Raw genomic sequence first — 17,951 nt, 5'->3', positions numbered from 1 at the left:
CCCTCGATGAAGAACAGCGGCAGACGAGGGGCTCCGAGAGTGCAGGAGCACGTTATTTGAAGGTTTACTGAGAGCGGTGCATCTTGATGAGATCAAATGGGAGTTTATAAAGATGTCTGGGGAGAATGGAGGGGGCGGGGCTTCACTCTCCTACCTCAGGGCTACAGAAGTCTCCTGAGGGTGATTCCTTTCTAGCTGTCACTGGAAGCAGGGGTTGATGATTCTAGAGGCCGCAGCTACAAAGCACTCCATTCTACTGAGAAACATCCAGCAGCCAGACCCCTCACCTAGCTCTTTGACTCTCTCAGAACATGGTTCACTTCAATCACATTAAAGACCGACCCGCAAACAAACAAGAGGTCCCTTCAAACCATATAAACCTGCCATTGAAGAAGTAGGCTCATCAGTGCCTGTAGGCTCACCGGGTCTCCCTGGCGGCTGGGCTAAGAACACGGGGCCCCCGATCACTTCATCATACACATGCCACTTTTTGTGTGATCATGTCAAGTCCACGAGCCTGCTCTATTAGTCACCACACCAGAGAGCCTATGAAACAAAGTCCGTGTTATCTAAGAGCCGTGAGAAGAGCCCCTGAGGTCACGATGCAGGACCAAACAAGATTCACATGCCTGCCACATTCATCAAGCAGATCTTACAATCTGTTTCCAGCTCTGTAATCCCCAAGCATCCAGACTGTACATACCGAGGGCATTCCTCTCCAGTGCACATCACAAAGGCTGGTGCACAAAGAGCTCCGATCACCACCCCCACTCCTCAAGCTCATTATGTTTCTTCAAGCCAGCCAGCCTTGGGACTGCAAAGAGCTACTCAAAACGAGCAGCTAAGGGCCTCTACGTCCCGATAATTCCATCATAAATATTTATCCTTCACACACTATGAACATAAAATTCGATTTGTCCTAAGGACAAGGAAGGTGCTTGATTTTCCATCATTGGGTGAGATCATGTGAGGGAAAAGGAAACTCCAACTATCATTATACCAACAGTTCATGAGATCAGGTGAATGGATGTTGAAAAAATAATCAGCAGAAGGATGCACAATTAAAACCATAAGAGGGTTCACCATACAGATGGTCCCTGGCCCACAATGGCAGGACGCAATAAGTCTTTTGACTCTGTGACAGCATAAATCACGTCAGTACAACAGTTCCAGGTTTTACTTTAAGTAGCACAGGCAACGCAATTGAGATAACCACTCTTCATTACATTATAAAACACACTGTTGATGACTTTTTTGGTGTTTATATTTTTTGAGACAGTGTCTGACTCTGTAGCCCGGGCTGGCCTCCGTTTAGCAGAGATTCTCCTTTCTCTGCGGCCGGAGTGTTGGGATTACAGACCTGGGCTGCCATAGTAGTTGTCAGGGTGTAAAGGCTGATGTACAGGTGCTGGGCATGTTGAAGTTGGGCAAGGCTCAGCTACAATGTGTGAAAATTAGATACATTGGCTGCATTTTGACTTAGATCTGTTTGCTACACTGTAAACTGAAGAAAGTGTTTTCTATTGCCAGAACAAGTCATGAGAGAGCACTGAAGTTGCATGCTTTTGATTGAGCTGAGGGGAGTCTACTCCACACTTTGATAATCTTCCCCTCATGCTTGACAATATTTTCAAGACTTTACATATCAACCTAATTCTAAAAAAATTATCATATATGTTTCACATGTTACGTTACAAATTTTTTTTAAAAAAGGATTTATTTACTTTATGTATGAGTACAGTGTTGCTGTCTTCAGATACACCAGAAGAAGGAATCAGATCCCTTTACAGATGGTTGTGAGCCACCATGTGGTTGTTGGGACTTGAATTCAGGACCTCTGAAAGAGCAGTCAGTGCTCTTAACCACTGAGCCATCTCTTCAGGTCACATTACAAATATTTTAACCTCAAATGCTTTGCTCTGAACAGTTCTTCTGCACGATTACGCCTGGAGCAGGTCATCTCCGAGCACATATTCCTAAACTTGAAGGGATAACAGGCTGGGCCAACAGGGTTGCTTAGATTCTGAGTGTGCCCACTCTTCATGTCTGGGGTGGGGAACGTTTGAGTTATAAACTAAATAAATCTATCTGCTTTGGGTGTATGGACTAAGAAGATGGTGCTCTCTTCTTCTATAAATTGAGGATTAGGCCCAGTTTCGTGGACTGACAGCATCCTCCTCTATTGGTCAAGACGGACTCCAAAATAGCCTTCATCTCAGCAACATCAGAAGTGGGTGCTAAGTAAAGCAGGGGAAAATGGCTCTCAGTCAGTAGGATTTGGCTTTAGAATGAATTTTTATACACCTTCAGATTTCGTAAGTTGGAGCCAAATTCCTCTGTGAGGGTACAGGGGAGGCAAGGTTGTGTGTGGTTATAGTTTAAGGACAGGACAGAGAGGCTTTCAAGAACATCTTTGTCATATAGGCACCCCTCCCCCACCACCATCACCAATGCCTATCTATGAGGCAGGATGAGAGCCTTCACTAAACACTGATGCTTCCTTTATCCCAGACTGCACAGTCTCTAGTTTGGGAGGATTAGAGTTCTGTTGTTTATAAGTCAGCTGCTTGATGGCATTTTGTTTAACAGCCCAGATAGGCTAAGACATATTTGAAGGAACAAGCCTTGGATTTATCAAACAAGAGCTAAATGAGGACTGGATAACACAAAGGAACTCTGCATATCATGTTGTTTAATTCCTACAAGGTCTTCGGAGGGTTTCTATCCCCACAACTGATGATTAGCCATCAATGGCTTGCCTTGTGGAACTCAGAGCCACATGCATCTTATCCTTATTGTCCCCAAAGAACTATTCCCATCCTCCCTTAAAATTGACCCTCCATGTTCATTTTTTAATAAAGAAAATATACCATTTAAAAATGCAAAAGCATAAGAAATGAACTTTTTATTGTTCAATGCCTCCAGTAGGAACTGGATTTCAATGGGGGTGTTGAGGGACAGAGATGCTAAGAGTGGAGTGGAGGCAGAGGACACAAATACCGCATGCCCTGCTGCCATCTGCATGGAGGGCAGGGGGATGGACAGCTCTGACCCCGGCTGACCCAGCATTCTTCCATGCACACCCACTGGCCAGCATGGTGCCAGTGGTTAGGCTGAGTACTGCAGTCAGTGGAGTGAGTAAGTAAGAGCCTTGTCTTCTAGAACTCCATGTGGAGAGGAAGCTAGAGATCTGGGGGTGGGGGTGGGGTGAAGACAACCCAGAAAGCATAATATCCTGAAAGCCACACTTCAGGTCGCCTCATATTGCTGTACCAGCACTGAGGGTTGACTCCCTGGGAAGATTAGAGGACACTTCCCAGAAGTGCCTCTTGTGCTGGCATCAGAAAGGATGATGGGGAATTATTCTCGAAGACAGGAAGAGCTGTCTAAACAGAGCACATTTCCAAAGGGATGTAGGTCAGTGAGTCGGTGGTGTGAGCTGACTAGGGTCTGGCTGAAGAATGGGTGGGAGGTGTGGGAGTGGGAGTGGGGTGGGGGGATTAGTGGTAATATCAAAATAGACTGATGTTGCAAAGAGGGGAGGGACTCTGAGTCTGCCAGTGAGTCTGGCTGCACTCTTTACATGGTAGGCAGCTCAAAGCTTTAGGTATGTCTTTGCTAAGATCATTTTCATGGCCTTGGGTGAAAGTGAAAGCCAAATGGCTAAGCCGTTTCGAACTCTACTGGAATGACCTTTGTATCTCAGAGGCCCTTGGTGGCCCTCTGTCTCCTGCTACCTTCACACGTGACAAATCAAGGTCTAGAAAGGTCAGCAGACCTGTGCAAGGCTATCCAGTCGGGAAACCGAAGAGCTGGGATTAAAGGCATGCCTCTTGAAAGCCAGGCTCTACTACTGGTAGCTTCAAGAACATTCTACCACAAGCACCAGAAAGCAGCATTAGAAATCAGCTGTGATGGCTACTTGGTCAACTTGATGGGATTTAGAATCACTTGGAGACAAACCAATGGGCGTGTCTGTGAAGGACTTTGTAGATTAGGTTGACTGAGGCAGGAAGACCTTCTCCTATTGATGGATAAAATAAAATGTAGGCAGTGACCCAAGCACTGACCTCTTTCTGCTTCCTGACCATGGGTGTACTGTGACCCGCTGCCTCTGGCTCTCACCCTGGTGACTTCCCACTATGATGGGAAGTCCTTGCTTCATCCAGTTTGTTTTGTTGGGATATTTTGGTATATATAACAACAAAATATGCAATTTCTACACAGGCGAGGATGTAGAAGGAGGTTTGAGGCTAGCCTGGGCTGCCTCGATAATCAAACAAATAAAATACAAATTGGGTACAAGACAGAGCACTTACTTTATGCTAGTGTGGGATTCCTGCTATCCCATACTAGTTGCCAGGTAACTAGTAACAATGATGTTGTTGGGCTTTTTGTATGTTTGTTGGTTGGTTGTTTTTTCGAGACAGATTCTCTGTGTAACCCTGACTGTCCTAGAACTCACTACGTAAACCAGGATGGCCACAAACTCAGAGATCCCCCTGCCTCTGCCTCCTGAGTGCCAGGATTAAGGGCACAAGTTGTCATACTTGTCATGTTGTGGAGTTATAACCTAGAATTCTCATTGAGGAACTGAATGAAAGTCCAGGGCTACTTTCTTTTTTTTTTTTTTTTGGTTCTTTTTTTCGGAGCTGGGGACCGAACCCAGGGCCTTGCGCTTCCTAGGTAAGCGCTCTACCACTGAGCTAAATCCCCAGCCCCCAGGGCTACTTTCTAAATCAACCAAAGGAATGTAATCTTATCACTGAGGGGAGATGGCCAGCAGTGAAGGCGCCTGCCGCCTAGCTGGATGACCTGAGTTCAATCTCTGGAACTCATACTGGAGGAAAACACTGACTCTCACAAGCTGTCTTCTCTGTCTGTCTGTCTGTCTGTCTGTCTGTCTGTCTCTCTCTCTCTCTCTCTCTCTCTCTCTCTCTCTCTCTCACACACACACACACACACACACACACACACACACACACACACACACAAGGAAATGCTTGATAAACAACCCCAACTGCCTACATTGCTGAGAAACAGAGGAAAGAACCTGTAAACAGGACGAACCAGTCCATTTGCAGAGTGGGAGTAAAATTGCTGGAGTTTTACTACCTTGGTGGAGATCCTGTCAGGAAAGTATTTTCTTCACACACCCTACACTTACTGGGCTACTGCCCAGAGACTTTGGCCTCCCAAGTAGCTTGGGACTTGGGATGGCTACAGTTACTTTTATCTGAGACCCTGTGTCTAACACCTTTTACCCCCTGGAGTTTGAGGACAAGGAAAAGAGTTTTAGTTTGCTTTTCATAAAATGTCGACTTTTTAAGGGGGAGCCCAGGTCTCCTAATCCCTTTTATTATTTCACCCCAAGAACACTGTCTACAGGGATACTTTATTTTCAGTGTGGAGAGCATTTTCATGGGGGGTGAAATAATAAAACAGGAAGGATCTTGAGTTTGAGTGTGAAGTTGTGGCACATCATAGGGGTAGAGGCTCCTTCTGGTCATGTGAATGGCAGCGAGACCTGCATCAGCTCAACCGAGTTGCCGGATGAGGGAGGAGTCTGCACATGCGCACTGACCCAGTGGAGGATGCAGCCTTACAGGGTGCTGTTGGCTGCAGATGAGGGAAAGCCAGTTGCGATAATAAATTCATGGAGGGGGAGTGTGTCGTCACATACAGAGCCAGGGTGTGCGATCCAGAAGGTGCGTGTGTGGGAGTTAATGCCGTATGTCCTTTGACGGTTTGGTGGGGCTGCTCTCCTGTCATAGCAATTTGCTCCTCTCAAACAGCTCTGACACCGTCCTCACCACCGTTATCCACTGCCAGACCCACCCGACTCTTACCAGGTACTGAAGTCTCTGACGCTCAGTCTCAGGGGTGAATTCGGAAGACATGGGGATGATTTCTCCATTTCGGATGATTATGGCCCTGAAATGTGAAAAAAAAATGCATCATCGGCAACCAAACTCACAAAGACTCTCTGACAGTCACAGACAGTCCACTCAACACATCCTCTCCTACCACCCACGTGCCTGGTAGGTTCGCTTCTAACACCTATGGCTCCCTTGCTGTGTTGCAGGCAACTCTGTTCTGAGGTACTGGTCTCAAGTTAGCATAGAATGCTTCTTTCCTTTGCGGCTACCTGGACCCATTGTCTTAATGCCCTGCCAACAAGCATCTAACTCCATATACAGTCCATGTTCAAGGGCTAAGTGGGCGAATGAATAAACAAGTGAACATTGCAACAGTTCTCACTCTGACCCATGGCTGTCCTGCTGATCCTTTTGCGATCGAGGTAATGTCCAACATGGCTGCCCTCAGCCACATGCGCATACTGCCCTTTTGCTCTGAGGCTAATGTGCAGCCAGAGAACTACATTACGATGGTGTTTAGCCTTAAGTAGTCTGATGTGGCTTGCATCTAGTGTACTTGGGCAGTGCAAATCTAGACTCTTGGGACATCGAAGATCAGTGAGCAGTGACACTGGCCTAACCTGGGAACACGGAAGAAAATGCAGAGTCTCGGGCTCTACTCCAGGCTTTCTACCAGAACCGTTGCTATAATTAGACTCCTAAGCATGTTAGAAGCTGGACGCTTCTGGCCTAGACAACAGTTTCTAAGTTTATAAGCTGGGGTCAGGAAACAGCTATCCTTAACGTTTTAAGGCTCATAAACTTCATACATTCCAAAAAAATCTGCCCAAGAGTTACTGCCCTCTCGGCACCAGGGGGAGTAGAGTTCCCCAAGCAGATGTCTACAGTGAGGCTAAGCTGTAAGAGGCCTTTCCTGGGTCTCCCTCCAGCACTGCCTCTTGCCCTCAGAGCTCAGACTGTTCATTGCTGTAGGAACTAACCTTAGGGCCTCATACATAGCAATCCTACCACCGAGGGAGATGTAATCCCAACTCCCTGAAGTGGTACCCGACAGCCCCTTTCTAGAGGTTGGTGGTGGCAGAACGTGGCAGTATCTACGACACATGGAAGTGTACTAACCTAACAACTCTTTGTCACTGGGGCCTGAGACCTTAGACCTGACAAACTTCTTAGCTCATTTTATACCCTGGTGCTGGAAATTGAACCAAGGGCCTTGTGTATTTGTTCTTTGAAGTCACAATTACGCTTATGCCATACCTAAAACACACAAAGACCCTACACAAGGTAAACACCTCACCACTGAACTATGCCCCCAGGTTTCCCCAACATACATGCTTTTGAATCTTCCCTGAGCTCTGGGGAACACCTTGCAGACTTTCTACCAGCATGACCTTGGAGAGTCATTCTCCATCTGGGAAACAACCCTCATGAGTGGTTTCATTGGTTGTGATCCCATCATTGACTTGTTGCCATCTGTGCCCCATTGGCTCCCATCATAGGAAACAGTGGAGGTGTACAGGTTGGGACAACAAAAATATTGGAGCCTTTAGAGCATTTTTGGCTTTAGAAACAGGAAATGTTAGGGAAGCTCATTCTGGGAAGATGCTCCTGCTGTGATGATGTTCCTTAACACTTCTTTTACTACTTAAAATGTGATAAAGATTTCTTAAGCCCTGGACCAGATGGATTTAGTGCAGAATTTTTATCAGATCTTCAAAGACCAAATACTAATACTCTTCAAACTATTCCACAAAAATAGAAACAGAAAGAACACTACCAAATTTGTTCTTTAAAGCCACAATTACGCTTATACCATACATAAACCACACCAAGACCCTACAAAGAAAGAGAACTTCAGACTAATTTCCCTTATCAATGAAAAACTACTCAATGAAATTCTAGCAAATCTAATCCAAGAACACATTAAATAGATCATTCACGATGATCAAGAAGGCTTCATCCCAGGGATGCAGGGATGGTTCAATATATAGAAATCCATCAACATAATCTACTATATAAACAAACTCGAAGGAAAAAAAACACATGATCATTTCATAAGATGCTGAGAAAGCCTTTGACAAAATTCAATATCCCTTCATGATAAAAGTCCTGGAAAGATCAGGAATTCAAGGCCCATACCTAAACATAGTAAAAGTAATATACAGCAAACCAGCAGCCAACATCAAACTAAATGGAGAAAAACTTGAAGCAATCCCACTAAAATCAGGGACAAGGCTGCCCACTCTCTCCCTACTTATTCAATATAGTACTTGAAGTCCTAGCCACAGCAATCAGACAACAAAAGGAGGTCAAAGGGATACAAATTGGGAAGGAAGACATCAAAATATCGCTATTTGCAGATGATATGATAGTATACATAAGTGACCCCAAAAGTTCCACCAGAGAACTACTAAGCCTGATAAACAACTTCAGCAAAGTGGCTAGGTATAAAATTAACTCAAACAAATCAAATCAGTAGCCTTCCTGAACTCAAAGAATAAACAGGCTAAGAAGGAAATTAGGGAAATGATACCCTTCACAATAGTCACAAATAATATAAAATACCTTGGTGTGACTCTAAAAGTAAAAGATATGTATGACAAGAACTTCAAGCCTCTGAAGAAAGAAATTGAGGAAGATTTCAGAAGATGCAACGATCTCCCATGCTCATGGATTGGCAGGATTTATATAGTAAAAAAAGGACACCTTGCTGAAAGCAATCTACAGATTCAATGTAATCCCATTAAAATTCCAACTCAATTCTTCATAGCAATTTGCTAATTCATTTGGAATAACAAAAAACCCAGGATAGCAAAAACTATTCTCAATAATAAAAGAACTTCTGGGGGAATCACCATCCCTGACCTCAATCTGTACTACAGAACAATCTTGATTAAAAACTTCATGGTATTGGTACAGAGACAGGCAGGTAGATCAATGGAATAAAATTGAAGACCAAGAAATGAACCCACACACCTATGGTCACTTGATTTTGACAAAGAAGGTAAAACCATCCAGTGGAAAAAAAAGACATTTTCAACAAATGGTACTGGTTAAACTGGAGGTCAGCCTGTAGAAGAATGCAGATCGATCCATTCTTATCAAGTTGTACAAAGCTCAAGTCCAAATGGATCAAGATCTTCCACATAAAATCACACACATTGAAACTAATAGAAGAGAAATTGGCTAAGAGGCTCAATCACAAGGGCACAGGAGAAAATTTCCTGAACAGAACTCCAATGGCTTATGCTCAAAGATCAACAATCGAAAAATGGGACCTCATAAAACTGCAAAGCTTCTGTAAGGCAAAGGACACTGTCATTAGGACAAAACAGCAACCAATAGATTGGGAAAAGATCTTTACCAATCATACATCCAATGGAGGGCTAATGTCTAATATATACAAAGAACTCAAGACATTAGACTCCAGAGAATCAAATAACCCTATTAAAAATGGGGTACAGAGCTAAACAAATAATTCTCAACTGAGGAATATCAAATGGCAGAGAAGCACCTAAAGAAATGCTCAACATCCTTAGTCATCAGGGAAATGCACATCAAAACCACCCTGAGATTTCACCTCACACCAGTCAGAATGACTAAGATAAAAAACTCAGGTGACAACAGATGCTGGCAAGGATGTGGAGAAAGAGGAACACTCCTCCATTGTTGGTGGGACTGCAAACTGGTACAACCATTCTGGAAATCAGTCTGGAGGCTCCTCAGAAAATTGGACATTGAACTACCTGAGGACCCAGCTATACCACTCTTGGGCATATACCCAAAAGTTGCTCCAACAAATAACAAGGACACATGCTCCACTATGTTCGTAGTAGCCTTATTTATAATAGCCAGAAGCTGGAAAGAACCCAGATGCCCTTCACAGAGGAATGGATACAGAAAATGTGGTACATGTACATAATGGAGTACTTTTAAGCTATTAAAAACAATGATTTCATGAAATTCATAGGCAAATGGATGATAGAACTAGAAAATATCATCCTGTGTAAGGTAACTCAGTCACAAAAACCACATATGCTATGTACTCATTGATAAGTGGATATCAGCCCAAAAGCTCAGAATACCCAAGATACAATTCATAGACCATATGAAGCTCAAGAAGAAGGAAGGCCAAAATGTGGATGCTTCAGTCCTTCTTAGAAGAGGAAACAAAATACTCATGGGAGGTAGAGAGTGGGAGGGACTGGGGAGGAAAAGGGGAGGGGGAGGGGAAAGGGGACAGGATCAGGTAAGAGAGGAGCTGGGGATGATATAGAGAGGGTAAGGAATTTGAACAGAGGTGTGTAGCAATGAGGGATGAGGAACTGGGGGTAGCCACCAGCAAGTTCCAGATGCCAGGAAAGTAAGGAGCTTCTAGGACCCAACAGGGATGAGATTAGCTGAAATGCCCAACAAAAGAGAGGGAGAACCTGTAGAGACCATATCTAGAAGTTAGGCAATGATTCTGGTTGGGAGATGGGGCCACCCACCCTTTTCAATATTTAAACCCAGAATTGTTCCTGTTTAATGGAAATACAGGGACAAAAAGTAGAGAAGAGACTGAAGGAAAGGCCATCCAGAGACTGCCTCACCTGGGAATCCATCCCATATGCAGTCACCAAACCCAGTCACTATTGTTGATGCCAAGAAGTGCCTGCTGACAGGATCCTGATATGGGTGTCTCCTGAGAGGCTCTGCCAGAGCCTCACTGATACAGATTAAGATGCTTGCAGCTAACCATTGGACTGAACAAGGGGATCCCAATGGAGGAGTTAGAGAAAGGACCGAGGAGCTGAAGAGGTTTGCAACCCCATAGGAAGAACAACAAGATCAACCAACCAGATCCCCCAGAGCTCCCAGGGACTAAACCACCAACTAAAGAGTGCACATGGAGGGACCCATGGCTCTAGCTGCATATGTAGCAGAGGATGGCATTGTCTGGAATCAATAGGAGAAGAAGCCTTGGTCCTGTGAAGGCTCGTTTTCCCAATGTAGGGGAATGCCAGGGTGTTGAGGTAGGGAGTGGGTGGGTGAAGGGGGAGGAATCTCATAGAAGCAGCAGGAGGGGGGAATGGGAGAGGGGGGAACCCCAGAAAGGGGATAACATTTTAAATGTAAATACATAAAAATATCCAATAAAAAATGTCTTGGTTAATGGAAAAACAAAAAACAAAAAACTAGCAAACGTTTGTAAGTTCACCCATCCTCCCCACCATTCACAAATCACTGTGCACCACTGCAAACGCCCTGTATGTTAATGATCAGTGGGGAATGGCTATCATAACGAGCAGGGATCGGACAGAGCCTGGAGAAATCTATAGAACATGAAAGGGGTAAGCGGGCCAGAAGCCTGGCTTAAGACCTTATCTCAATGCAGAGAAAGCAGAGCCCCAACTCCTGAGGGCTGGAATGGGAGTTGCTATGTGATGCATCCCTCAGCTTCCTCTCCCTGAATGTTGCTTAATTTTCTACTCTAACTCTTCTTTTCTACTGGACCCCAGATTTCATCTGACTGTGTCCCGAGAGACAGAAATGCCGGAAGGGAGGAAAGGATAGTGAGCAAAAGGAGGGTGGGGTGTCAGACTCCCCAAAGAAGAAGGTCTAAGTGCCATTTGGTGTTGTCCCTTTACCCCCATCCCGGGAGAAGCCTGTGTGGCCTCTCAGACATTGGACTCAGGCCCAAAGTATCAGGAGGCCAAGTGTAAACTCTGCACCACTGTGCAGGCCACATAGCGGGCACCTTGAGAGCAGGTAAGGGGAGTCCCAGGGAGTTTCTTCGGACACGAGGAAGAGAGAGAGAAACCAAGAGGTAAGGCTTGTTCAGTAAAGCATTAGCAGACTTGACGTCCCAGATAAGAGAGCCTTCCAACTGGAAAGTCCCCATTCCCCACATCCATCTTTCCTCCTCTGGTGTGACTAGTCTGCCCCCAAACCACCTCAGGACCCTCCAAAGATCTCTACTTCCATTCCTGGATGTTCAATGTCTGTCTCCACTGACAATCTCTGCCACAGTATAAAGCCATGCTCAAAAGAGAATGCTGAAACCCCCGGAAAACGAGCTCAAAGCCACCTCAGCACTGCTAGTCCAAAGCCCACCAGACAGCGTCCTGTTCATTGAGCCGCAGCTTCTACGTTTACAGCAATGCACACTCAATGCTGCTACTTCCTCTCTGCCCACTGGTCTCTCAGACAATGCTGACTTCATTTCTTGTCTCCCTGTTCACTCAGTCACTGCCCACACAGTGCAGAGCAGTGGTTCAGGGCCATACTTCAGATATCCTGCTTTATCAGGTATTTACAGGACGATTCATACACTAGCAAAGTTACAGTTATGAAATAGCAATGAGATGTGACAGTTGGGGGTCACCATCCCATGAGGAACTGTACTAACAGGTTGTAGCATTAGGAGAGTTGAGAACCACTGGTCCATACGATCTCTATGGGATAAGCCATTGCCCAGAATCCCCTGGTAGCATCTGAACCCAGTCCTGGTTCTTAGGGCTACCTCGCACTAGTTTTTTACTTCTCTCCTCTAGTTCTTATCGACTGTTCTTACCCTCTCCTTTCTTGCTCTTACCACAAAGCTATGCTGGGCTCTTCTCTTCCATGTCCCCTTTGCCTGTGACTCATCCCTAGACAGAAGATATCACAATTCAACTGAGTACCTGTGTCTCTCCCATGCTGGCCAGTACGTTCCTATAGCAATCGTGCTTGAGGTCACCAACGTCATAACCCAGTACTGCACATGGCATTAGGCAATTGTTGATGGAACAGGTTTTATAATTTCAGATCCCAGTGCAAAAACAAACAAACAAACATACAAAAAACCCAAAATACAGTCACAGGACCCTGTTTTTAAAAATTGAAAACCTGTGGCTGAAAAATGACTCAGTCAGTAAAGTGCTTGCCATGGAGGTTTGGTCCCAGCACCCATGTAAAATAGCCATTTGTCACCTCAGAGCTGGGGACAAGAAGATCCTAGGGCCTCACCTGGCAGCCAAACTGTTGAGTTCCAGGTTCAGCAAAGACCCTATCTTTAAAATAAAAAAGATGGCGGGGCTAGAGAGATGGCTCAGCAGTTAAGAGCACTGGCTGCTCGTCTGGAGGACCCAGGTTTGAGTCCTTGAACAGAGGTCTGAAACTCCAGTTCCAGAGAACCTGACACCCTCTTCTGGCTGCCTCATGCACTTTAAACACATGCTATGCAGATCTACATGCAGGCAAAGCACCCACATACATACAATAAACATAAAAGAACAACACCAAAAAGAAAGGAAGGCGGCTGAGAGAGGCACGAGGCACATACATACCAACATGTATGTACAAACACATGCACTCACAGAATAGGAAGATTCAAGACGGTGGGATCAGGACACTAAAGCAAATGTGGTATCTTTTTCATAGTGGGGTTTTGCATGACTACCGGTTCACATGGCAACCAAGATGTCCCTGACAGTGTACCCTCGGTGTTTGCTGAGTGACTGCATGACATCGACATGTACTGAGATTTCAGGTTGTCTTTGCAGCCAGCCCATCTCTGTCATGCTTCAGTCTTGAAACAGCTACCAGCTCTGCCCACTTCTCACCCATGAGTGGGCTTTTAAAACATTTTAACCAGGGGCTGGAGAAATGGCTCAGCGGTTAAGAGCACTGACTGCTCTTCCAGAGGTCCTGAGTTCAATTCCCGGCAACCACATGGTGGCTCACAAACATTTGTAGTGGGATCTGATGACCTCTTCTGGTGTGTCTGAGGACAGCTACAGTGTACTCATATACATCAAATAATATTTTAAAAGATTTAATAAAGTAGTATGTACATATATGAGAGATGATCATCAATATCTAAAAATATTGAAGATTACATGGTAATTGGCAGATCTGTCAGCCTTAGCTTTATCCTATATACCTTCTTTGGGACTGGAACACTCAAATCCTCCCTTCCTCCCTCCCTCCTTCCCTCCCTCCCCTCCCCCTTCCCTTCCCTCTCTCTCTCTCCAAGGTCTCTCTATGTTGTTCCATTTTTCACTGGAACTTGGTGTATAGATCAGGCTCATAGGAACTCACAGAGATCCACTTGCCTCTGCCTCCTCGATGCTGGGATAGAAAGGTGTTGGTCACCACGCCAGGCTTACTCACGGTCATTTCTACCAGTGATCTGAGTATGCAACGTCCTGAAGCATACTTTCCCTGCTATACTATAGGATGTCAGAGCAGACTCCGGTTTCTCCCATGTCCCCCTCCCCCTCTACCTTTCCCCATCCTGCCCAACCTCTGCTACTTCTAGCTATTTCACTGTACTTGGATTATACAAGAATAAGACAGAACACACACACATAGTTGGTGTGTGTGTGTGTGTGTGTGTGTGTGTGTGTGTGTGTTCGCGCCTATACACGTATAAGGTCTTGCTGTGTAGCCCAGGTAGACTTACAGCTTATGATCTTCCTGCCTTGGTCTCTCAAGTGCTCAAGTGCAGGCACATGCTACCCCACTTGGCTCACAAGGCAGTTTTAAAGCATCGCTCTTGACGTGTGCTATCCCCTCCCTTTCCTGGCATTTCCATTTTCTCCCACCATCTGGTTCCTGCCTCTATTTCTAGTGTTCACCTTGCTCTTTCTTTTCCTCTCGTATCTTTCAATGGCCCACGTATGCCAAAGTTGACTCAGAATGCCTCCCACCGTCCTCCTGGGCTACCTTCAGTGCCCTTTCTCTGTGACCCCAGAGGATCCCATCCCTGGTTGTGCCTCAGCCCTTACCAGTCCCAAATGCATTCGCTGGTTTCGGAGATGTTTCTAAGAACACACTGAGGGTATTTTCCAGGTAGAGCTCCGTCACTTTCTCTAAGTGTCCAGTGTCCAGTGTCCAGTGCCCAGTATGTGACAGATAGGTCACTGACCTGTGTGTTATGGTCTGCTCTCCTCCTTATGCTGTGCACACATGCACACAAGGTAGACAAAAAGGTAACAAACAGTTATAAAACCTACACATCTTTCCAATGGTTTTGCAAGATAACGATGATGACAGGCCTTCACAGACATCATTGCTGAGAACTCATGTGAAGGGCAAGGGGGTGTGAGTCTTCTTATAGGGCAGAGGAGGGAGAAAGCAGCAAGGGCAGCAGCCAGTTCCCATGTGTACATTTGTAAATTTCAAACGCCCATGAGTATCGGCATTCCTCCCAGTGTAGACTATGCTAAGCCTTGCCCATTGCTTCCTTGGGTAAGCAAGCATATCCAAACTCCACTCTACACACAAGTCCTCCCTTCTGTTTGAACTACAACATTCTTCCTTTACGAGGCACCCATAGATTAAAGTGTTTGGCCGCCAACCCGTCCAGTCCCCACATTGTGGCGCCCCTTCCTATGTAACGTGTGGCTTCCCTTTGATCTCTCTCTCTTTTATCCTCTGATCTTGGGATTAATATGCCAGAGTGGGTGTGAAGATTGGCAGATCTCATCCTGGCCGACTCATAAAGCAGAGGATGCTGGGATTAAAGCTACATTCTCTCGTCATAAGCCCTGCACTTTTATGTCTTCTTTATTATTTTACAAGATGATTTCCTTAAAGTCAAAATCAAAACAGAACAAAAGCTGAAGGAGCAATGAGGGCCGAGGGGAACAGGGCCTCCCGTGTCCCTTCTAGAGCAACGGTTCTCAACCTGTGCATCGTGACTCCTCTGGGGGCTGAATGGCTCTTTCCCAGGGGCTGTACATCAGATATCATGCATATCAGATAGCAACGTCACCATGCATATCAGATACTAACATCACGGTTCAGAGCAGTAGCAAAATTACGGCTATGAACTAGCGTCAAAAGTAATTTTACAGTTGGGGGTCACCACAGCATGAGGAATGGCATTAAAGGGTCACAGCGTTAGGGTGTTGGGAACCTCTGATCTAGAGCCTCGAGCCTGACTTGTGGTTACTGATGTGGTCAGATTTTAGGTGATATTCCATCTACCTCCTACTCCATTTAGTGGAATTAAGTGAGAAGCGTCTAGAGACTTCTATTCTCTCTACAGAAAGAATGATTCTTAAACATGTCCCCCATGTTAAGGTCAGTCTGTCGTTCACAGACACGGCTGAAACCTGTTTTTGTTGCCGTGTAGAGATTGCTTATGGCTGAATTGTTTATGACTGAATGGCCAGGTTTAGTAGTAAGTTCTTATGAGTCGGCTGGATCTCGGTTTGGAGACCCTCCCTCCCAAATGCCAGGCATGTGAGGGGACGAAGGTGATTTACTCCATAGGGAATTGTGAGTTCAGTGAAAAGGTTCTAGAAAGTCCCGGGTCTTCAAATCTTCGAAGGTTATATTTTAGAATGAAAAATACCCACTCTTTCATGAGTGAAAATATTTAGGTAGTCAAAAGGGAACAAGAAAGGAATCTGGGACACTCATTTCCAACAGTCATTTGATTTTATGATTTCTCATAGGGAGAGTTCACTGTCAGCGCTGTTAAATCTCACAGCAGTGTGACTGTGATGTCTGTCCTCAGGGTGGGACTGACCAAAGCCCCAGAAGGCACTGGATAAACCAGGAAAAGAAAAGAAAAATCAGGACAAAACAAGTCCCAGTGAAACTGCATCAGGACACATCCACAGTAGAAATTTCAAGTGTTGGATAAACACATGAGAAGATTGAGCTCTCGAGAGGCTGGGACGCAGCATATTAAAATCAAAGTAATGTTGGAAAACATGTAAAAATCAGTATTACATAGTCATTCTTTGTGGGGTAAAAACAGTTATTCTCATAATTAATGGAAATGGTTACATAGCTAAAAACCACTAAAATTACAGCTACACATTCAATGCTTTAGCCAGCTCACTTTGGGGAATGTAGCCTAAAATATTCAAAGGCTATGCACAGGATGCAGAGAAGAAATCAAGTACTGATGTTACTTCTTATGGCCAAGACTGGAAACAGCGTGAATGTCACAAGAGGAACTGCTGAATATATTGGTTTGGACATGGCCATTAAAAACAACCAGTTACACTCAACACTCAAACTAACAGAAGAAAAACTAGGGCAGCATCTGGAACACATGGGCACTGGAAAAAATTTCCTGAACAAAACACCAATGGCTTGTGCTCTAAGATCAAGAATCGACAAATGGGATCTCATAAAACTGCAAAGCTTCTGTAAGGCAAAGGACACTGTGGTTAGGACAAAACGGCAACCAACAGATTGGGAAAAGATCTTTACCAATCCTACAACAGATAGAGGCCTTATATCCAAAATATACAAAGAACTCAAGAAGTTAGACCGCAGGGAGACAAATAACCCTATTAAAAATGGGGTTCAGAGCTAAACAAAGAATTCACAGCTGAGGAATGCCGAATGGCTGAGAAACACCTAAAGAAATGTTCAACATCTTTAGTCATAAGGGAAATGCAAATCAAAACAACCCTGAGATTTCACCTCACACCAGTGAGAATGGCTAAGATCAAAAACTCAGGTGACAGCAGATGCTGGCGAGGATGCGGAGAAAGAGGAACACTCCTCCATTGTTGGTGGGATTGTAGACTGGTACAACCATTCTGGAAATCAGTCTGGAGGTTCCTCAGAAAATTGGACATTGAACTACCTGAGGATCCAGCTATACCTCTCTTGAGCATAAACCCAAAAGATGCCCCAACATGTAAAAAAGACACGTGCTCCACTATGTTCATAGCAGCCTTATTTATAATAGCCAGAAGCTGGAAAGAACCCAGATGCCCTTCAACAGAGGAATGGATACAGAAAATGTGGTACATCTACACAATGGAATATTACTCAGCTATCAAAAACAATGACTTTATGAAATTCGTAGGCAAATGGTTGGAACTGGAAAATATCATCCTAAGTGAGGTAACCCAATCACAGAAAAACACACATGGTATGCACTCATTGATAAGTGGCTATTAGCCCAAATGCCTGAATTACCCTAGATGCCTAGAACACATGAAACTCAAGACGGATGATCAAAATGTGAATGCTTCACTCCTTCTTTAAAAGGGGAACAAGAATACCCTTGGCAGGGAATAGAGAGGCAAAGATTAAAACAGACACAGAAGGAACACCCATTCAGAGCCTGCC

General features: G+C 44.9%; 1 protein-coding gene across 1 annotated transcript in view; it reads right to left on the bottom strand.

Moving 5' to 3' along the window:
- Positions 1-17,951, bottom strand: part of Ppm1h (protein phosphatase, Mg2+/Mn2+ dependent, 1H) — a 260,861-nt gene that overhangs the window by 77,499 nt on the left and 165,411 nt on the right. Inside the window, exon 5 of the mRNA NM_001271079.2 lies at positions 5,850-5,934. Coding sequence (NP_001258008.1) covers positions 5,850-5,934 — 85 coding nt within the window. The remainder of the gene's footprint in view (positions 1-5,849; positions 5,935-17,951) is intronic.

Source organism: Rattus norvegicus, chromosome 7 (genome assembly GCF_036323735.1).
Source record: "Rattus norvegicus strain BN/NHsdMcwi chromosome 7, GRCr8, whole genome shotgun sequence".
Classification (NCBI taxonomy): domain Eukaryota; kingdom Metazoa; phylum Chordata; class Mammalia; order Rodentia; family Muridae; genus Rattus; species Rattus norvegicus.
This window is presented reverse-complemented; position numbering and strand designations above follow the sequence as displayed.